This window comes from Polyodon spathula, chromosome 3 (genome assembly GCF_017654505.1).
Source record: "Polyodon spathula isolate WHYD16114869_AA chromosome 3, ASM1765450v1, whole genome shotgun sequence".
In the NCBI taxonomy this organism is placed as follows: Eukaryota; Metazoa; Chordata; class Actinopteri; order Acipenseriformes; family Polyodontidae; genus Polyodon; species Polyodon spathula.
Window position 1 is genome coordinate 54794604 of NC_054536.1, and position 23786 is coordinate 54818389.

Consider the following 23786-nt stretch of genomic DNA (forward strand, 5'->3'; position numbering starts at 1 on the left):
GGGTGAGTTTGGGAGACCCCACCCTATATAAAGATCAGAAACTTTGTGAGTTTGGTTTTCACCATACAGGTGTTTGGAAACACATCATGCCACGATCAAAAGAAATCTCTGAGGACCTCAGAAAAACAGTTATTGATGCTCATCAGTCTAGAAAGGGTTACAAAACCATTTCTAAGGATTTGGGGCTCCACCAATCCACTGTCAGACAGTCTACAAATGGATAAAGTTCAAGACCACAGTCACTGTGGTCATCCTACTAAAATCTCTCCAAGAACAAATTGGAAAATAATCAAAGAAACCACAAAGAACCCCAGAGTAACATCCAAGGATCTGCAGGCCACTCTTGCCTTGGCTAATGATAATGTTCATGATTCAACTATCAGAAAAAGACTGAGCAAGAATGGTGTTCATGGAAGGCTAGCCAGGGGGAAACCACTGCTCTCTAAAAAGAACATTACTACTCGTCCCCGAAGTTCGCCAAAGAGCACATAGACTTCTGGAACAATGTTCTTTGAAAATATGAGTCAAAGGTAGAACTTTTTGGCCTCAATGAGAAATGTTATGTTTGGCAAAAACCAAACACTGTGTTCGAACAGAAAAACCTCATCCCAACTGTCAAGCATGGTGGTGGGAGTGCCTCAGGACCTGGACGGCTTGCCATCATTGACACAACCATGAATTCTGCATTGTATCAGAAGATTCTAGAGGAGAATGTTAGGCTATCCGTCCTTGAGCTGAAGCTGAACTGAAAGTGGGTCATGCAGCAAGACAATGATCCTAAACATACCAGCTGATCTACAAAAGAGTGGCTGCAGAAGAAGAAATTCCACGTTCTAGAATTGCCTAGTCAAAGTCCGGACCTAAACCCCATCGAAATGTTGTGGCAGGACCTGCAGCAAGCTGTCCTTGCAAGAAAGCCCTCAAATGTCACCGAGTTGAAGCAGTTCTGTAAGGAGGAATGGGCCAAAATTCCTCAAAAGCAATGTGAGAGACTGACCAACAGTTACAGGAAACACTTAGTTGAAGTCATTGCTGCTCAAGGGGGTGCCACCAGTTGCTGAATCTAAAGGTTCACATACTTTTTCACACATGGATATTGAATGTTGGATCATTTGTGGATAAATAAAAGTTAAAGTATCATGTTTTTTTTGTCATTTGTTTAATCAGGTTATCTTTATCTGTTATTAGGACTTAGATTAAGATCTAATAAAATTCTAGGTTTGCAATATGTGAAAATCCTAAGGGGTTCACAAACTTTTTCTCTGCATTGTGTGTGTGTGTGTGTGTTTGTGTGTGTGTGTGTGTGTGTATATATATAGGACCACTTATAATACTATCTATTTTTACCCTTAATATGTGAATGTTTGTTCTCCTTTTTATTTACTGAATACTAGATATTCAAAGAACAGCTGAACACAAGGATTGTCTTAGTTTCCATTGTCACCTGGACTATTGACAATAAATTCAACATTGATGACAATCCACTCATAACCTTGCGGGAATTCATGAAATACAGAAGAGATTTCATCAAAGAAAAGTGTGACTCTGTTCATCTGTTTTCGTAAGTAACTGAGGACATCTGCGAATTGCCTTCCGTACAAGGGACTTTACATTGAAAACTGGACAGCGTGTCTAAGTAATATGCAGCACCCCATTGCAAAGTATAGAAATCAACACAGTACAAATAAGGGTCAGTTTTAGTTGCTTTTAATATTTCTAAATGCAACACTTTGGAGTGTTTAATAGTTCTAGATGGTAAAGTACTGATAGAGTGCATGTACAGTACAATGGAGTTTCAACCTGGCCCAACCCTGAATTAACCACATTGGTGAATTATCAAGTTGTGAAATAACAAGACCTACTACACATCAGATCAGACCTACTTTACAAAGCTTTTCCCATGATTTTCCTATGGCTGAACTATGAGTTTCTTTACTTTGTCATGGTTAAGCATTGGTTGTACAATGCTTTACAATACTTATCTGTGTATTGCTGTGCTTGCCCGTGTTTTACCATGCTTTGCTTTGCTAATGTTATACAGCACCTGTGTTTAACCATGGTATACCGCAGTAAATACTGAATATAGTATTTGTATCTTTCTTAGGCGATATGCTCATGCCATTTCTTGTTTAACCCAATACCAGTACTGTAGTCATATTTTTTAATAATTACATTTAAGTGGTTTTAAAAAAAATGGTAAATCCTGCCAGCATTATCAAATGTAGTCTGATATTAAATCAGATAATTTACTTGCCATGGGACACCTAGCATGCAGATAATAAGGATTAAGATTAGATGGTTTCTTTGTCTATGTCCATTGCTTTTGAAGTTATTATTAATTGGGGCATATGTTATGAGTGTGTAGTTGCCAGAAATTCGACGTTAAAGGAAAATTTCTGAATAAACCTGCCAATATTGTAAGTTTACATTGTATGCACAGATTAACACACACCATGCTTCCTATTGAAGCTATATATTTCCCCCAGTGATGCAACAATTTGCCTCCTTGTATTTTATTTTTTACCATACTGTACTGTGTCAACTATACATTTGTCTGTATTAATGCATTGTGTGCATGGTAAAGTGTAACTTACAGCTTGACCACACTAATCCTATTGTGATTTGCACTTAACTAATTTATGGCAGTGCATGTACAGTATTATAAGTTATGCTGCTGCTAAAGCATACAAAATGGTGTCTAGCACAGAGTGGATAATATGTTTAATAAAGCTCTAAATGCATTCAACTCTTCTTCACGGAAACCACCAGCAGTCTATATAGCTTCACAATTATGAAACTCAAAACAGGCTTGTAAAGCTTGAACCCAATGTTTTTCATCTGTTCATTGAATGGTATTTATTTGCTTAATAGAGGAAGCCGATTCCATAGCAGTCTGGGTGGGGCTGCATACCTGGGCGGCGTTTGCTCTTTAACTAAAGGCGGAGGAGTCAATGAGGTACGTAGATCACTGCAAGTGACACACACTTCTCTATATTCTTTGAGTAAAATCTTATTATATATATATATATTTTTAAAAAAGGGTACTTTTAGTTTTAAATTTGTCTGTTGATGTTTGGTACCAGAGTTCTTTGGTGCACAGCTTCACGCTGCTGCCGCTGGACTGGTGGAGATGGTTATATAGATGGCCTCAATCACACATAGGGAACACAGGTAAATGTAGTCCAGGAAACAAGGAAAAGGAATCCATCACACAGGAGAACAGTGTTTACTTAATTATAAGGGGGCCACTGTATGTCAGTCAATGTCCTATAATTAAAATGGGAGTGGTACAATTAGTTGAGCATTGGATGAAAAGGATTTGGTTACCATTCAATAGCCCAGCCTTGAATGTAAAATAATACAATATTCACAAGGCAGGAGCCAGGCCTCTGTAAAGATGCTACTAGAATAAAGACAAAGTGCTTGTGACTTAGTAATAGAATAGGGGTTTCCCCTTGACTACTCAGAGAACCGCCCTTGCTGAGGTGAGGCCGAACCGATCGACCTCCAAGGCCAGGAAGAGACGGACTTCCCCCGAGGAGAAACTAATGAAGGATAGGAGGACAAACCAAGGTCTCCATGGCTTAGAGAAGTCAGACTCTGCTGACGCTCCTAGGTTGCATGGAGAGCCTCGATCTATGCAAGGAGAACAAAAGCACTGGAAAAGAGAATAATAAATAATCACATAAAGAGGGTCAGGGGTCTCCCCCCCCCAGCTATAAGAGCCACCTTCGATAAGATGAGTCAATTGACTAGTTCAAAAATTGGGAGCAAGCATTTGGAGTCATGGGTGCAAATTAATAGATTATCACGAAAATGGAAGACAGAATATAGTTCAGTTATTTGGCTGGGCATCCCCTCTGGCCAACGGGATACCATCCTCTTGGAGGGCAATGTGACGTAGTCGACCTGTAAGGTCGGGAATTGAGCTTCACTTGTCCCCAAAAGAGGACCCCTGGCTCCCCGCAACTGCACCACCAATGCAAGGAAGAGAAAATTGTTAGTTAGAAAAGAAAGTTTGTGATTAATTACAAATATTAATTACGATTATTGATTTATTATATTGATTTTTTTTTTTATTTAACTAATCTAACAGCTCGGCGGAGAGGAAAACCCCATCTTGTGGGAGGAAATCTCTGGTGGAGAGAGAACCCCCACTCCAGGCATGCTAGCAATTCTTTGTTTAGTAGAATAATATCGAGGAGAGAAGATTGAATGTAATATTCGACCGCTGAGGAAAGACTGGTTGATTTTAATGTTGGCTGCTGATGTTGCTACACCTATATGGATGAATGGGACAATGCAATTGGGGAGGAAGGACAGCTTAAAATGAGCTGAAGACAAAAGATTGCGAAATGTATGACTTCAGTTGAAAACCAGTCCGCTGAATGGAGGAATGGGTAGTGGGAAAGGTTGAGCTGGAAGGGGCCAGGGGGCAGAAATTAAAACATTGTAAAACAAAGACAGGTCGTTCCAGTGCTGTAGGAAAGAGGACCGCAACCTAATGTCTTTCCTGGCTTCAGCTGTAACATGCTAATTGCAAAATTGAAATGCCCCAGGAGTGAAAGAAGATTCCGATGCCGGCCTTATGGTTGTTCCCCTGACTAAACTGCGTACAGTGGGTGACAGGGCTTTTTCCTGCTATGCTCCTAGGCTGTGGAACACACTTCCTTCTGAGATCCGTGATTCTGAGTCTCTGTCTATTTTTTAAATCCCGCCTCAAAACACATTTATTTAAATTTTTATGACTTTTACTGTCATTGCATTTTTAACTCCAACTGTTTTAATATATTTTGTGTTTTATTTAATTATTTATTTTCTGTTTTCACTTTTGTTAAGCGCTTTGCAATATTTATTTCTGAAAGGTGCTATATAAAATGTATTATTATTATTATTGTTGTTATAAATGGTTGATCTCAGAAGACTGAATGAGAGAGCGAATGTGTTCCAGTTTATCGGGAGGCAGTTGGGCTTCAAATCGAATAGTATGCCTAGGAACTCGAATGAACTGGACCGATGGTTTTCTCCTGTGAAAGGGGGACGCCAGCTGCTGAGAAGAGAGACCGGAGTATTAAGGCTGCTTCAGCTGGAGGGGCTGATGGAGGAGATATAAGGAGAAAGTCGTCCAATAGGTGCAGCAGAAAGGGGATGCGATTAATATTGAGTAGAATCCAGCACAGGGCTTCGGAGAGTAAATCAAAGATCCGAGGGCTACTTCAGCAACGAACAATTAATTTAGAAGCTAAGTAAAAGTTTCTTCCAACAGATACCAAAAAGATGACAGAGAGAAGGGAGTATAGGCATGACTTTAAAGGCATTGGAAGTGTTCCTGCTTTAGCTAACCAGGAACCCCGTCCTGATATTTTGATGGAATGGATAGCACCATATATGGTGATGTAACGAAGAGAAAACTGATCCAAGGGAATGAGAGAATTAATGCTGCTGATAAAAGAGCCGCGAGGGGCAGAGAGATTAATGATGAGGCGCTTGACATTTTCCTTGTAGCTACTCCAATAGGATTAATGCGGGATTGAGGGAAAGGAGATCTGTGCTGACTGTTTGGCTCATGCATGGTACTGCAGGACGAGGGCAGCAGCCTCATAAGATCTGCCTGTCAGTTATGGTGATGACACAGAGAGGTGGGGAAGAGGGTATGTTGGCTTTCCCTCTCTGTGAGAGGCGGGCCTTGGGGGATTGCTCGGCCCATAAGTACTGTACTTGGTTATGCATTCGAGTGGCCGTGATTGTGAATACACGGAGACGCTGACCGAGAAGGCTGGTGTAAACATAAGAACATAAGAACATAAGAAAGTTTACAAACGAGAGGAGGCCATTCGGCCCATCTTGCTTGTTTGGTTGTTAGTAGCTTATTGATCCCAAAATCTCATCAAGCAGCTTCTTGAAGGATCCCAGGGTGTCAGCTTCAACAACATAGACCAGGCAGGAACGCCAGCGGTTGAAGAGAGGACGAAACAGGCAAGCACGGCTGAGGAAGTCAGCCCGAGGGAGCGTATGTAGATATACAGGGAACTCTGGCCACCCCAGTGTATAGAGAATAGCCAAGCGTAGGATGGAGACATGAATGAGCATCGCCACAGAAACTGCACATATGAAAAAAAATGATAAAAATGCATTTTTTTGGAAACTCATAATAACGAGTTGAAATTATTGCACAGCTGTCTGCCTCCAGAATATTTGATGGGTCTTCCATTGCTTGCTGAGAAAGCAGGCAGAGCAGAAGAACAGATGGGAGGAGCTGCAGATGCATGATTCCAAAAAAAAGAAAGTGTTGTCGAGAGTAGGGAAGAATAGTTTGAGGCTGATGAGGAGACTGAAGAAGAGACACAGAGAGGTAGAATGGCCGGTGGAAGCACAAACACTGCAAGCTTTAGCACGGAGACCACTGAAGAATCTGTTAAAGAGGTCATGATCAGGTTAAGACCAGTCAATCAATGTATTGTTCAATGCTAACCGAGAAGCTGCTTTGGCTGAAAAGGCTTTATGATACTCATAAAAAATGGTACTACCATATCTGACTGAGAGAGTAACAGTGTTAAGTAAATGAGTCCAGTTCTTGTTGTCGGTGAGCATAAACTTCACAAAGAACCAAATTAACGTCTTTAACATCAATAATATTGGGTCTCAGTTGAGGAGAGTGAGAGTTGTGATGAACAACTGGAGCAAAAGCGGATCCTGAACTAGAGGCAGTTGCTAGAGTGAAGATTGGCAGCTCGAGGGCAGGTGTGGGCGTGGCTGAAGCAGTGGGAGAAACGAGCACTGCTGCTGGTGTCCCTGATGAGGATGAAAGGGCTGCTGGTTCTAAGCAAGTGATTCTATCATCAAGCACATCAAGGCAATCAGAAACTGTAGAAATGGAGGTAGAAAGAGGACAAATGAGTTGCTTGATATCATCAAATCTGAAAACTTAAAATTGGAGGAAGGATCAGTAGAAACTGAGAGCTGAGGTGGTGTGGTAGCTGAATCAGAAGCGAATGGAGCCTGCACTGTGGGGACGGAGCATGAACTGACAAGTAAGGATCTCTGCTGTGCCTTTTGAAGGGTAAAAACAGGCTAGACCGATATGGAATTGCAGTATGAAATTAATAAATCACCCCGATTCCCTTCCTAATTCACTTTTTTAAATAGAGTTTTCAGGAGTTTGTTGATGGGCCAATCTTAGTAAAGTTGCGTTGGAGAATCATCCTGAGTTCTGGTGCGTTTACAGCGACAAAGAGTGAATGGCAGTGGACACAGCTGGATAAGCAGTGGTTGAATCAGCAGCATTGTCAGATGGAGGAGAAGCAGGATGGGCGGATTTGTTTTGAAAGTTTTTTGGGTGGATAATTTGTTGGAGGAAGACAGTCAGAAAGAGAGAAATTCTTTATATGAGTCAGATGAAAATGAAAGCTGCCTTGGGTGAGTAGTCATTTTGTTCTGATAGAAAACAAAGGTTTTGTTTTAAGATTGGGCCTGCAAGTCTGCATGGTAACCGCAAACTGAAAAGCAAGACGAGAATTAATAAGCTGGCTATGGTTTAAATAGGGTGACCGACAGGGAATTAAATATTGACTGACAGATGTTTTAGCGCGATAACACAAGGGAGGAGTCGCTGTCCCCTCCCCCGGTTCACTACAGTATCTGCAATAAATGGATGTTTTGTGTTTTGTTTCAGTATGGAAAAGCAGATGAAATGGCTATTACATTGGCACAGACCTTGGGGCAAAACATTGGAATCTTTTCAGACAAGAAAAAAATGATCAATGGTGCGTGTTTGTGGAAGTTCCCAAAATGTTTCTCACGTGATTTTTAAATGAAGCCCATGGCATGAATTGCTTGACTGGCTGGTCAAAAATAGCAATGGAAATTCCAATGCTGGGCATATGTAATAATTAAGTTTATTTAGGTTCACAAAAGGTTATTTCAGTTAGAAATTATTACTTTACACTTAATAAAGTCCCATGTATACACATTTTTTTAATAACATTTAAGAATGTCAAATAGCTAGTATTTTGTGTGAATAATACCTTTTAAAATAATCTGGTAGAGATTTATGTCATTAGTTGGTGGATATTTCATTGGTGAATATGTCATCCATTACCTGTTATGTCTTAAATTTCACAGGAGAATGCAAGTGTGAAGATGCATGGTCTGGCTGCATAATGGAAGACATTGGGTGAGTTTTTACATCTAATGTATCACCATAGTGACAGCTTATGCACATTTTTATGGTCCTTTTTGTCTAAAAATGTCAATTGTCTTGTTTTTACGGAATGATTGCATAAAACTAATGGCTCCACGATTTATTGAGAAATAGAAAATATGCATGTTAAAAAAAACTAAAAAAAAACTAAAACATTGAAACTCTTTTACACATAGGTAGTATTTTATAAACCACTGCATGTGGAGTTAAATAAGCACCCCTAAATAAGTAGCTGAGAGAAATACAGATTTCACTGTACCCAAACTTTCTCAAATGAGAAAAGCTTTAGTAAAAAAAAAAAAAAAAAAACACCTGTAAAAAGTAGGTTTGAAAACACAGATTAGTTTTTTGTGAACATTGTCCTAGACTTTGAAGATTCATAATTCCAACCACATGAGGTCAGCAGATACTTTTAAATTGGTATAGGTGTACTGGTAGTACTGTACATGCTGTAGCAAGTACTGAGTGCTGCATAGCTGCAAGAGATTTTGTTGTCAAATACAGCAGTATGTAATAAAACTAGAAAACTCAACACTACAGACCAGTTACCGCGCCAGGTCTGTCATCGTTGTGTGACTTAATTTTCTTAATTTAATAAGTTCTAGTACTGTAGGCAGTAGTTTTGTTTTTCAGAATTGCTCAGTGTTGAAAGAGTTACTGTAAGCTTTATAAATAAAACCCAACAGTAGCAAAACAACCTTGCCAGTAAATAATAATAATAATAATAATAATAATAATAATAATAATAATAATAATAATAAATTAATCATTGTGTTTTTGAATGTTGGTTGTCCAGTCAGGTATATATGAAAGTTAAATGTTAGCCTCTAATTGCTAAGTATATGTTTGTCTTTTTCACCACAGTTTCTCCTTGTTTGTTTTAATAATACCTCTTGCTTTTCCCCAAATCCTAAATGGGACAGCAGGTGAGCGGAAGCATTGCTATGAAACTCTCCTCATGCAGCTTGATTTATCAACTGCTTGAGCGTGTTGTTTTAACAGGACTGGTGCATCATGCCAACCACTCATTCCATTAACTAGAGTTAGAACACGGATAGTTGCTCTGCCTAGCTGCTATGTTGTTTTTATTAACGAAAAAATATGGGCTAGTCAATAGTCCTGTATTTTTTATTAATTTTATTTTCTTGGGCTGAAGGCACACGAGAGAATGACTATAAGGCTGAACAGATTTAATAATTTCTTTTGCTGTTTATGATTATGGGGAGTAGCCAGTATGACACTTGAGCCAGCTCCATTACTCTTCATTTACATCAGGTTGATGCAATCTGCAATGTTGGCTAATTTAGGGTTGAGTCACTGGATACTGAATCAGTTTAGAAATCCATTTTCATTTGGGAGGGACAGTGAAACAGGAGCAAGATTGGGACAAGAATTGACATTATCTATGGTTCATTGTTGTGTTAGGAAATATTGCTGGTCTGAATGCTCATTCCTGGTTGCTCAACATGTCTATAGTTACAAGGTGATGAAATGACAAATGTAAACGGATTTTATGTTGTTGTAATTCTGTTAAATCCCCACAACGTGGCAGTATCTGCACTTAACTTTAGGGCTGACAGCTTCCTCACAGACGGGGCCCTGTTTTGAAGCAGGCAAATAGCAAAGTCAGCATTTCTGAAAGAAATTAAACCTATCGTACCAGTATAAAACCTAGAAGAAGTGGTGCAGTTATTGTTCTTTACTCTATTACAATTATCTTTCTGAAAATGTGCCTTTGCCTTGCACTTGTTTCAAATTATGGAGTGTCACTTCCTGGCAGCAAACTAAGTCATCCGAGTCCTTTACTCACCCACCCCAGCACCAAGGACAGTGGTCTGTATAAGATCAACTCAAGTATGCAGGCTGTTTATATCCCAGCTCAGCATGGGCACAAAAGGAATCAGACACTGCACAGTGTCAAGTACACTGAACAGTGAATTTGGGTGAGATACAGATATGTATGTAAAAGATATCAAAGCTTTGTCTATAAAGTGAAGGGGATTAGCTCCTGGTGCCTGGGTCCACTTTGAAAATGAGAGTTCATGTATTTATTACTATTATTATTATTATTAGTAGTAGTAATAATAATAATAATAATAATAATAATAATAATAATAATAAAGATTTAAAGTAGATTCCTTAAACCAATTAATATAAAATTACCATCTAATTATAATAAAGTATTACATTTCAATGGACATAATAGATTTGCATCAACCTTTCGGGGTATGTACTGAAATACAAACCTATCCCAATGTACTACATTTCTGCAGCAGGGCAATCTGCAATTCTACAGTCCTCTTGATGATCTGAATTATGCATTGTAGTTTTTTATTTTTTTTAATTTTTAATATGAATATACATTTTTGTAGATGCAAGTTTTTGTGCTGTTGAAAAAGCTTTGTGAATTAGACCCAGAGTTGGCTTGAGCAGCACAACACTACAAATTACATGACAAATGAATTAGGTGCCAGTTACACGTCCGATTTGTAATTGAACAGTTTGGGGGGCACATTAATCAACATGCAGTGGACAGAAAGACAATAATTGTCTATCAAGTTGTAATTGGACATGCAAATTAGGCTAATCCATAAAAATGATTTAAAAAAATTGGTCATTTTGTATTCATCTATTAATGTGACACAAGCTCTAGCTGAAGGATGCAAGGTGCACAAGAGACAAATGTTGCCTAAACATAATCATATGTTTTGATTTTGCAAAACCAATATCCCTTTTCTGTAGTTTATTATCATTTCTCATTCAGATTATTTTACACTCTTAGAAAATGTATTCCTGCAACTATTAAACCCTCAAAACCGCAACCTACAGTAACAAACCTTTGTCATTTGTAGCCATGAGTGAAAGTACCTGATAAATTTTGTGTGTTTATGAAACCAAGAAAAAACAAAGTGTTTACACAATGCTTTGGAATAACCAAAAGTAGATAAACCATGACATGCTGTGACTTCTAGTTCCGTTTTGATGCAAGGTCATTCAGGGTTGTTGGCTGATATATACAGTGCCGAGAAAAAAATTGTGAACCCCAATGATAATGAATGAAAATTCCGTAGTTTTACCATGATAGCTTTCTTGAATCAAAACCAGTCTTTTCTTAAATATTCAGTAGGGTTTATATTAACCAATTCCGTGTCTTTTGAAACAAAATGTAGTATAAATTAGACAAACAATGAGTAATTAAGATTCATGGTATATGAAAAAGTAAGTGAACCTCTGGTTTTATCAGCCCAGTTAAGGGGATAATTAGAATCAGGTGTTTAAATAATTAGGTAGATCTTCAGGGGTGAGTTAGGGAGGCCCCACCCTATATAAAAATCAGAAACTTTGTGAGTTTGGTCTTCACCATACAGGTGTGTGGAAACACGTCATGCCATGATCAAAAGACATCTCTGAGGACCTCAGAAAACAGTTATTGATGCTCATCAGTCTAGAAAGGGTTACACAACCATTTCTAAGGATTTTGGGCTCCATCAATTCACTATCAAACAGTCTACAAATGGAGAAAGCTCAAGACCACAGTCACTCTACGCAGGAGCAGTCGTCCTACCAAAATCTCTCCAAGAACAAACCTTAAAATCAAGGAAGTCAAAGAACCCTAGGGTAACATCCAAGGATCTGCAGGCCACTCTCGTTTTGGCTAATTTGAGAGTTTATGAATCTACTATCAGAAAAAGACTGAACAAAAATGGTGTTCATGGAAGGATATCCAGGAGGAAACCACTGTTCTCTAAAAAGAACATTGCTGCCAGTCTGAAGTTCGCCAAAGAGCACATAGATGATCCACAAAAACTCTGTAACAATGTTCTTTGGACATGTGAGTCAAAGGTAGAACTTTTTGGTCTCAATTATAAAAACGTTATGTTTGGCGAAAACCAAACGCTGCGTTCGAACAGAAGAACCTCACCCCAACCATCAGGCATGGTGGTGGGAGTGTGATGGTTTGGGGCTGCTTTGCTGCCTCAGGACCTGGACGGCTTGCCGTCATTGACACAGCCATGAATTCTGCATTGTAACAGAATATTCTAGAGGAAAATGTCAGGCCATCCGTCTGTGAGCTGAAGCTGAACCGAAAGTGGGTCATGCAGCAAGACAATGATCCTAAACATACAAGCAGATCTACAAAAGAATGGCTGCAGAAGAAGAAATTCAGCATTTTAGAATGGCCTAGTCAAAGTCTGGACCTAAACCACATCGAAATGTTGTGGCAGGACCTGAAGCGAGCTGTCCATGCAGGGAAGCCCTCAAATGTCACAGATTTGAAGCAGTTCTCCAAGGAGGAATGGGCCAAAATTCCTCAAAAGCGATGTGAGAGACTCCCAGAGCCAGAGAGGGAGGAGGAGCTGCCGTCGCTCCCAGAGCCAGAGAGGGAGGAGGAGCTGCCGCTGCTCCCAGAGCCTGAGAGGGAGGAGCCGTCGCTCCCAGAGCCCAGAGGGGAGGAGCTGCCGCTCTCAGAGCCCAGAGGGGAGAAGCTATGGCCCAAGGATGCCTGCCTTGCACCGCCCGATTGCGGCCGGTGTACCTTGTACATGGGGGGAGGTGTGTGGCAGAGCACAGCTCTGCCCTTTAGAAATTGGCAGGGATGGGGTTAAATTCCCCTACCTGCCTGGGTTCATTGTGTTCAGGTGGCTGGGGTTGATTAGATGATTAGTTTAATTAACGATCAATCGGCGCCCAGCCACCTGACATAAAAGGAGGCCTCTGCTTCTCATTTGGGGAGAGGGAGCTGAGGAAGCAGGTTGGTGTTTTGTTTGTATGTTTGAAAGTTTGAATCCAGTGAAGGCATTGCCCAGCCTGGAAATTGTTATTTTTGCTTTTTGTCTTGCTTTATTTGTGTTTAAATCCCTTTATTTTGGCCCTTGTGCCCTTTCATTTTTATGTTTTTATAATAAAATAGTAATTTTTTTGAACTACAGACTGTCTCTGGGCCTCTATCCACTCGCCAGCCTGCCACAGAGACTTACCAACAGTTGCAGGAAACGCTTAGTTGAAGTCATTGCTGCTATTGAATGTTTAATCATTTGTGGATAAATAAATGTTGAAAAAGTATCATGTTTTTGTGTCATTTGTTTAATCGGGTTATCTTTATTATTAATACTTAGATTAAAATCTAATTTTAGGTTTGAAATATGTGAAAATCACAAACTTTCTCGGCACTGTAATTACAATTTAGCAGGGTAAAGTAAGTATATGGTTGCTGGTCTGTACAGTTATGAGTGAACTGGGTTTGTGCTATTGCTGTGTAATAAAGTAATCGCTAACCATGCTGCTTTTACCCCAAGTTTCAGTTCTTTCGATTTTCTCTTCATTATCTTATAGTAAGATGGTATTCATGCATTGCTTTGCTGACTTTGAAATAAATGCCAGTGGAATCTTTCCTTTAATGTATTCTTCCACTTACCTAATACCAACTAAATTAAAGAACGTGGTCATCTGTGTCGTCTTGTACTGTACTACAGACAGACCTTGTAAGCTTTAATAACTAAAACAGAATTATTGCCAAGCTGCTGTCCATATTTTGCTTTACAGTTTGAATACACAAAAGGCCTGAGTTAGTTTTTAGACAAACACAGAAAATACAGTTTATGCCAACCATTAGTGTGACACTCAATATTGAGAATACAAAACAGGTGCAGTCATATTTTCTTTCCAGAGGTAGGTTTTCGAACATCTCCATTTTTATTATTATTGTAGTTTTCTGTAGAATTACAACAATTATTTCACTCATACATTAATATAATACAGATTTTATTTCTCAGAAAGCAGCATAACAATAATTAACAAATAGTCTGTAAAACAGACAACAGTGGTAAAAAAAAATAGACTAGAGCCATTTTTATAAACAGATTTCTAAGATGGTATTTGTCTTGCTTTCTATATACATTATATTGTGTACTTTGTGGTGTGTGTGTGTGTGTATATATATATATATATATATATATATATATATATATATATATATATATATATATATCTCTCCTATTTGTGAATTTCTGGCACAGGATTCAGATTGTTTTTACCAGCAAGTACTGCTGTGTTTAGTGGTTTAAAATTTAAAGACAAAATAACCATGTAACAATTATAATGCACGGGAGGAAGAAAAATATGGTAATATCTATTTCTGTGTTTTGTTTTTATTTGAAAAGCATTTTTTAAGAAAACATTTATTATACAACAATAAAGTAAATCTTTTGAAGCTGGAGTATTAAGTATCAATTGACTAGATTAATATTTTACAAATACAGAAACAATTGTCTATTATTTTGATGTGATAATAAAATAATGTACATGATTTAAATACATCGGTTCATTAGTTTTCTTAATGATCTTGATAATAATGTAGCTAGTTGGTAGGTGCAACGACTCTGTTTTGAACAGGTGGGTTCTCCCTACATAGATGACTGCCGAGTCTTTAGCGTGATTGAACTGACCTGTATAACAACCATACAGTTATGCTACCCTCTCTCCAGCTGACAGACTTTGTTCAACACATTAATCATGGCTACCCCTCAAAATGGAAATTTAAAATCCCAAACCTCAAAAAATGTACACAATGTATCCTCTGAGACCCTCTATCCATCTATTATTATTATTATTATTATTATGCAGTATACTAAGGAAACTTGCAAACTTCTGTACAACTTTTTTTTTTTTTTGGAGAACCTAGAAAAAAATTCCCCAAAACAAATTTCTGACAATTCCTTTTGTCTTTGTAGTTCATGCTGTGCATGTAAACAAGCTAAAATGCAGTAGCACTATGTTCCTTTACTAAAATAATATCATTAATTACTGTTACATTAAGTGGTTTGATCATATTTCAAACACATTGTCAAGAAGTGAAGGACAGCAATTAAGTTTTTTTTTTTTTATTTCTATGAACAGATAAAATAATAAAGGAACAACAAAGGTATTAAGTACTTTCTGGTCAATGTGCTGCTTTGATAGAGCTTGTAAGTTGCTGATTTTTATTTATTTTTATTTAGAGGATCAAAAAAAAACAACTAAAATGTGGTAAATATTTGCCATGTCACAGACCACTGATTTCAAAGCAACCAATTGGCTGTTGTGTGCGACTGGCAATTTAAAGGGACACTGTCACTGTACCTTTTCATAACATTTAATTAATTATCTCTTTAATATGTGTTCTCTTCATCATTCTCTGTTGTTGTTCCTTCTTAGATTGTTATTTATTCTGTTTTACTTCCATTTTTTAAACGCTTCTAAAAGCAGAAATGGTTTGAAAAATGTCCACTTGGGATGTGCAGCTGTGATTTCTGTCCCAACTGAAACTCCATTTGTAGAGATTTAAACCTAATTCACAGAGTAATTTATTAAACTGGAGATCATGTGTAATAAAACTTTTTACACCAGTTGGTAAAGGAAATAATTCAGAAATTAAAGCAGCAATTAAGTGCCAGAAGGCTCTTCAAACTCGACATTGCCTTGTGTGGAAACATTACATGCTGAATGAAATGGGTGCTGCAGTAACATCTACTATATAAGAACGGCACCATAACAAATAAGTTGCATGTCCAGTAATTTAACCAACACATGCAGATGCCGCTTTCACTGAGAAAATGGCATTACCACTTTCTGGCACCAATGTACTAATACCAAATTTCAGTTTTTGTGCATGGTCAGTACTGTTCAGTTTCTGTTTATTTGATTTTGAGTTCTCTATATATGCACTGTGATACATGGTAAGTTTTTATATTTTATTTTAATGTTTGCACCTTAAGATGCGCCATTTCCAGTACGCCAATGAATGCACCGATTGACAAGCAGCTGTTTTGCTCACTTGAAATGTATTGTTCTTACTCTTCCTGGATCAAAAAAGTAGGAAACCAACATATTTTTAAGGCGGTTAGACCAGTTTTTTAGCTTTGGATCCACTGCATGGAAAACTTGGGGGTTCCTGAACAGTAAGGGTCGCTGACGAGCTGTGAGGTGAACTATGCCTTGATAACCCACAGGAGCACAGGAGGCCAATGCAGCTCTCTCTATGAACCCCAGACAAGATCAGAAACTCAGCATGGCCAGGATTCAGATCAGTAAACTTCTGAACGTTTGACTCATGTTCCCACCAGCAGGGTGGTGCCTTTACTGTCCGAAATGACCCCTGATTATTCTTCAGCATTCACATTTTCCCTGCTATACAGTCTTTTAAGCACGTGCTATGTAAATGGACTCCTAAGTCTTCAGGCCTTTACAATATGTTTGAATTGTGTGAAATGTATTACTTTGTAAGTTTAATAACTCAGAGCCACAGTTTGAGTGTCATATTGTTCTAATTTATGATCCTTTTTTTTAAACCAGCAATGTTATTTGCTTACCAGATTATCTTTTTATTGCTCGTAACAGCTACTACCTTCCTAAAACGTTCTCCCAGTGTAACATTGAAGAATACAATAATTTCTTAAACAGTGGAGGCGGGGCCTGTCTCTTCAATAAACCGTCAAAGGTAAACTAAAATGTACTTTAAAATCCAATTCTCCTATAATCCTCTGTCCAAACTTCGGCAGAGTCCCATCCACCCCCTTCCCCCCACCTGCCTTTACCCTGTGGATAAAAAGGGTTCTTTTGTACCGTATACTGTAGTGTATGTTATGTGTATATATTCTTAATTTTCATGTATAGCTGGAAGGCAGATGCTATTTCTTTGTTTTTTTTGTAAATCGTTTTGTGACAGTTATTAAAATGGAAAGTGGGCTTATGATTCATTTAACTACTTGTGTACAGTTAGTTAAGACTGATTCAACTAGGCTGTATTCAGAAATATCTAAATATGGAATGGAAGGAGAAGTAAATTTGCCTAAGAACAATACCAGCCTACTGTTGATTGTAGGTTGCATTTGTAAGGAATGTTTAATGGCAATTAGCAACATCTCCCTTTGTCCATCTCATAACAGAAACTTCTGGTAAGTGCTCTTATCAATAGAGAGAGACTTCATTTAATCAGTATGCCATTAGCCCAATCAAAGAGAAACCCAGGTTTAAGTGTTTTGCTTAACTCTGGTGATCCTGTTCAATAGTAGATTCCTTAGATAAACCTTTTCATAAAGCAAATTAATTGGAAGCAGATATTTAATATGTGCTTGCAATGAATCAACAAAGTCCTACAAGCTTGAAATAGTGATTGCATTTTATGTGTACTGAAAATATTTAGAAATGTTTGCTAATTAAACGTATAATCAGATCTTCAAACATATGAAAAAATCTGAGCCAATAGAATCTCTGTTCTAAAATGTTTTTCAAAACAGTTACAAGTTTGTTGTTTTTCTGTCTCAAAACTTGTTTTCTAAATATGTCATGTTGGAGAACAAAACTTGAAACATTTTATAGTATTTCTTCAGATGAATAGGGAGTTTCTTTAATTTTAACATATAAGGATTTTCTATGTAATTTTTGTGTTCGGTCAAAAAACACTGTTGAATTTCATTCCAAATTTGAAAAATATTGGCATAAAAGATGTAAGCTGTAAACATGCTATAGTAGGCCCTACTTCCAATCTGGGGTTTCCTTTGCCTTCATTATCTAATTAGGTGCACTGTTTGAGTGTCTTCAGAATCGACTCAAAATGTTTCTGAACAGGTTGTAGGGTTTAAAACACTACAAATCACTTTCCCTAGCTTTCTGCTTTGTTGTATGTATTCCTGCAACATATTTTTCAACAACCACAATTGATTTTATATTTGTATTAACATATATCTTAATGTGTTAAATATTGAAAATGATATTGCAGGAACACATACAACAAAACAAAAAGTTAGGGAAAGTAATGCTTGTGTTTTATATCCTACAAGCCTGTTTATTAACACTTCAACATGCAGTAAATAAAAATGTTTTTCTTTGCAGCTGTTAGACCCTCCTGAATGTGGTAACGGATTCATTGAACCAGGGGAAGAGTGTGACTGTGGTAGTCCTGCGGTAAGGACCATGCATATGTCAAAATGATCAAATACCTAATTACCACATACCTGTAATGCCTATCTAATTTGTTATTTAATTTACTTTGAATAGTTCTGGCTTAGTTCCATTGGGTCAGACTGTATCACACTGATTCCTCCTCCTTCCCCCCAGGATTCTCTCTATCTCTAGACTTTAGATTGACAGTCATCATTGCTTTATTGGAGCCCAGAGCTGATTCAATTATTTATTTATTTATTTATTTTAATTATCTAAACAACGAATAATAGCAAAACACGAACCCTTGGGGGGGATAGTGGGGGAGGGGGGGGGGGTGATGACCAAAATCTTTGAGTACTCATTTGTGCTCGGACTCGGGACACCCCTAGTTATTAACTGATTTTCTACAAGCCTTCTATTCAGTGACTTTCCTTTACAAAGACATTACTTTCTTTTCATTTACAGGATTGCTTGAAGGAAGGAGGAGATTGCTGCAAAATGTGCACACTAACACAGGGCTCAACATGCAGCGATGGCCTCTGTTGTAAGAACTGCCAGGTAATGTTAAAAGTCCAGTTCCAAGAATAGTGATGTGTGAATCGTGAATAGCATACTACATTAGGATACCCTGGACAATGCCCTTACCGATTGATTATCAATAGCAATGTACTGTAGCAGGACTACTATAGCAGTTCTAAGGGTCTTAGTTCTAAGAGGCAGTTACAGCACAAGGTTGCTTCCATTGGTATGCATAGTAATACTAAAAGATATTTACATTTGGATTAGAAGTTTTTTCAATGTCGTCATAAGTTTCTTTTAGTATGGCCATGTAGTGTAGTTCTCGGTAGAATGGTTATTTTGATATATTCATTGCATACTAGTAATTGGTTGCAATTGGTGCTAAGCTTAATGCTGGCTCTCTGGTCTTTGTAACTAAAAACTATTATACTGTGGGATGGTTCTGCTTTATAACAGAACAATCTTCCACTGAATTGTATTATTTATTCGTTGCAGCTGAAACGAATGGGGGCTGTGTGCCGAGACGCTGTGAACGACTGTGACATTCCAGAGAACTGCACTGGGAATTCAAGCCAGGTGATAGCTTTTTATAGACACAGATTCACAAATTGAGTTTCTTTTAGGTTTAAACACACAATGTACTTGTTATAGAAACAGAATACTCCAGGAGCATACTGTACACGAAGCACTGGTCGATTCAATAAGCACATTCTCAATCACTGGATAACTACAACGCTATCGGCGCCTCTCAAACACTGAAGCCTTTTGTATTGTGCCTTGCACAGATGGGCTATCTTTGGGGGCAAGATTGCATATTGACTGCAGAACTAAACACAGTCAGGAATAAATTTGTGGTTTTTTTAAACTTGTCACCTGCATACCACAGAGAATAAAGCCCACTTACAGTACCTATAAAGCATAGTTCGTGAAACACCTTGGACATTTTATTGCTAGCATAGGATAGAAAATGTAGAATGATAGCTGGGTTTTAAATTGAGCCTGGACTGTTTTTTTTTTGGTTATAGTTCAATAAGTTACAGTTTGCTGGGAGTGAAGTTTTCAAATGTTGTTTGTGTAATGAGTCAACCGGTAGCCCCTCTGAGATTTATCCACCTCACTAGCCAATCCGTGTGGGTCATCGATCGAGGCAGTAGTATTTATAGAACGTCTCTGCTGTAACTTGCAAAATAACCATGATGACTAATAAAAACTCTATACCACTGAACAAACACATAAGTTGTACTGTATATTAAATTATAAGGATAGCCTAGCACAAAGCAGTAATATACAGTAAGTGGGAGATTGGGATAAAGTTCACAACTGACTTGACATTTGGTCTCTCCAAACCCTTTGATTTCATTTTTGACTCATTTGTAGCCAAATCTCTCATTATTTGTTTGTTTTTTTGTTTGTTTTTTGTTTATTTTACTGGTAACTATAGGGAACATCAATTGTATTGAGTGGCTTTTCCAAGTCAAGGTTTTTAATAATAGAATGTAATATATGGTATATGTTTTTGTTTTATAGTGTCCTGCAAATGTTCATAAAATGGATGGGTACACCTGTGAGAGAGATCAGGTAATTTTAATGTTATACTCATTAATTATACGTCTTGTTTTTTCAAGGCAGTTTGCAGATATTTCTGTTTGTACACAAATTACATTTTCCTTTTTCTGTCAGGGTCGTTGTTTTAAAGGGCGTTGTAAAACTAAAGATCGACAATGCAAATATATTTGGGGTGAAAGTAAGTACAACAGCCTTCTGTATATTCATTATATGTCTTTAATTCTAGAAAAAAAAACCCTAGAAAATGTCAGTGTCTGCTGGGATGTGGTTGTACATTTGAATTCTAAGACACGTTGTTTTTTGTTTGTTCTTCAGAAGCAACATCTGCAGACAAATTTTGTTACGAGAAATTGAATGTAGAAGGGACAGAAAAAGGAAATTGTGGCAAAGACAAAGACACTTGGATTCAGTGCAATAAACAGTAAGGAATGGTTCTCCTATTATGAAATGTCATTATAAGTCTTCAATTTTAACAGTGTATAAACATCTAGTAATTGGTTTTTAGCCTCTTTTAGCCTGAAACACTATCTGCCTGGGTTGCATGGCCCACCCATGTTCATGGCTCAGATCCAGACAGCTTGGTTAAAAGAAGGTGGTTACCTGTCTTTTTAGACCTTTGTTTAAAACTTCCAGACCTTTTTACCGGGCCTGAACATTAGCAGGTGTGTGGTCAGCTTACAAACCCCTTAACCCATGCCCATGATGTTATTGAGTTTACTGGAGTATTGTGATACTTCTGTAACAAAGCTTTAAAATATATTAATCATTGTATTGTATTGTATTTTTGTGTTGTACAAGATCTTAAACAGGAAACTTTTTACATGAAGATAATAAATATTTGGTAACTTACCCTGGCTTCTACTACATCCCCAGTTTTTTTTATTTCAATCTTGTGACATCATTTACCTTTTTTTTTATATTGGTTTAAATGAACATTTGTAGTAAGTGTTTCATACTGCTCTGTATTGTGAAGCAAACCTAGTGAAAACAATATCTTGTTTTGTTTTTGCAATGTAGAGATGTGCATTGTGGTTATCTCCTGTGTTCCAATATCTCCCCTACTCCCAGACTGGGGGAGCTTCAGGGCAGCTTGACTTCCTTCTCAGTAGTACAACAAAGCACAGCTTTGGACTGCAGGTAATTAACTTTCATTGAGATTGGAAAGCATTAGCAGCACTGTTCTACAGTTCCTGTTTATATCTCGTTACTGCAGTGAAGTGCATTAAGCTTTGTAACAGATTGATTATAACTTTTCAGAAAAATGCATTTTCTGTTTTCGGACAATAATTTGGCTAATCTACACGAGTCACTAATTATAGAAGAGAGAGAGTTCAATTGTGTCTTCATTTGTTTTCAAATAATTTAGATCATGTTTAAGAAATACATTATAAATAAGTTTAAATGGCTTGTTAAGCCAAGTCATTGAGATCTTTCCTTATCGATTTGTTGTTTGACAGCTTGTTTATTGTAAGTTATTAGCTGTACAATTAGAACAGATTGTAACATAACAGTAATATATAGTTCTGTGAAAGGGTAGCATTGCAGCTGGTTACCACCAGGAAGAAGACTCGGTTGGGAAGCTGCAGTTAAAGCACTAATATTCACATTTATGAACAAACAGCACAACAACAAATAAACAAGGCACAGGGGTAAAGAAAAAAAAAAAAAAGGTTCAAACCAAACACAAGTCAATAACAATAGGTACCTTCAAACTGGTCAGTGGCTTTCACTAAAGGGTGTTCAAAACTCTTCCAAACTCCTCCTGTTCAGGCTGGGCATTTGCCTTCACTGAACCCTGTTCCAAACAGAGGATTTGGCATCTTTTTTATACCATGTGACAGGAACCTGATTGATCAGTTATTCAATCAAGACCCAGCCACGTTCCACATTTGGCAGGGGTGGAATTAACCCCATCCCTGCCAAACTTAAATAAAAAATAGTATATCTTAATTTACACCTAATAGCACACTATTAACACGCAAGGCTTTCACCCTGCCACAAGCTCACTCAACAGTGTTTTCACACTAAGACACAGACACATTTGCTTCTAAGTAATTTGATCAATTTGTACTGTACCGGATCACAGCTGGATTTAATTAGAGCATTGGGTAATCACCCTGGATTGCATGTATGACTTACCCATGGTTATCCTGGGTTGCATCTACCACTTACCAATGGTTATCCCGGGTTGACCCCGAAATCTAGGTGGTCAGTGCCATCCAGCAGATTGCCAGTATTGAAAAAAGCATTATCATCCAGTAAGTAGTAGTATTTACCTAAACACGTTTTAGAATCCGTATTTAATCTTTTTGCTCAGAGAGATTCAGTTGTAACTCTATAAACTGTACCCTCACAAAAGCAGTCCCAAATAAAGCATTGTAATACACCGTGCAATTATGTACCAACCACAGTTGTATTTTAAAACGATAAGAGACTACACAAGGAAAGAAATGTAATTCATGAGATCATTTTATACATTTTAATTTTTCCCCCATTCTGTTTCTACAGTGGTGGCCATGTGATGCTTGAGGGTGATACTGACCTGGGGTATGTGGAAGATGGCACACCTTGTGGAGCTGATAAGATGTGTTTTGACCACAGATGTGTTTCTGTACAAGCGTTTAATTTCAGCACTTGCCCTGGTACCTCTGATACGAGAATCTGTTCAGGGCATGGGGTATGTTTAATATACTATTAATACTCTGTTGTATTTTACAAAAAAAAAAGAAAAATAATTTAAATGCACAAATCTGGTTTTACAGGTTATCAATGTAATAATTCATGTATGAAAAACTTAACAGAGGTGCAGTTAGTTTGTGAAGTAGTTAAGGCTATATCTGAGCTAGAATGGCCCTTGTTTGCACCACGGCTATATACACACTATAGTTAATTATCGGATAGAACAGCAAACATTCCAACCCAGTCTTTAATTGTTTAATTGAACCTAGGTTTTCAGTTACATAATCAGATCTGGTTGGAACAAGGGAATTATTAAATCAGAATTATGGCAGTGCCATATCCATTATTAAGTATAGCACTTTGATTTAATTCAGGACAAGGTCTGGGTTTGGAATGAGCTAAAAGAGCCACCTACTATAGTTGACGTAATTAGAGGTTTGGAGTTGTTTCTTTCTCATATTTTGAATAAGCTTTTTTCAGCTACTTTTCTAACTGGAAGTTGCAGCTCATGAGTAATTCAAAGACGGTTTATTTTTGTGAAAAAAGGCTGTTCTTTACTAAGTCTCTGCTCCGCTTTCTCTCATAAACACTGCCTACAAAATATTGAAAATGTTCTTTTTTAAAAAATTAATTGAGTGACCACTTATTATTTTTATTTATTTTCCCCCAATTTGAAATGTCCAGTTATGTTTTTTCTCCTCACCGCAGCGAGTCCCCACGTAGCATGGATATTCTGAGGGTGTGTGAGCATCCTCTGATCTCACAAGCCTAAAGCCAGAATCATTTTTATGCCAAGCAATCTAGAGCAGAATTGGGTGGGCTACCGATCCTGGAAGACAAAGATCAGCCCTGATTCTTATCCACTCTGAATATGCTTTGTGTCTGGCCAGTAAGGTCAGCT

The 23786-nt window shown here is 37.7% G+C and overlaps 1 protein-coding gene across 5 annotated transcripts in view; it reads left to right on the plus strand.

The window, feature by feature from the left end:
• Positions 1–23786, plus strand: part of LOC121313191 (disintegrin and metalloproteinase domain-containing protein 22-like) — a 99127-nt gene that overhangs the window by 52897 nt on the left and 22444 nt on the right. For all 5 annotated transcript variants that reach the window (XM_041245490.1, XM_041245491.1, XM_041245492.1 and 2 more), the window contains exons 10-22: positions 1395–1561; positions 2872–2956; positions 7673–7763; positions 8122–8173; positions 16577–16676; positions 18071–18142; positions 18587–18679; positions 19136–19216; positions 20168–20218; positions 20321–20384; positions 20522–20627; positions 21224–21343; positions 22715–22883. In XM_041245490.1, the coding sequence (XP_041101424.1) occupies positions 1395–1561; positions 2872–2956; positions 7673–7763; positions 8122–8173; positions 16577–16676; positions 18071–18142; positions 18587–18679; positions 19136–19216; positions 20168–20218; positions 20321–20384; positions 20522–20627; positions 21224–21343; positions 22715–22883 (1251 nt within the window). The remainder of the gene's footprint in view (positions 1–1394; positions 1562–2871; positions 2957–7672; positions 7764–8121; positions 8174–16576; positions 16677–18070; positions 18143–18586; positions 18680–19135; positions 19217–20167; positions 20219–20320; positions 20385–20521; positions 20628–21223; positions 21344–22714; positions 22884–23786) is intronic.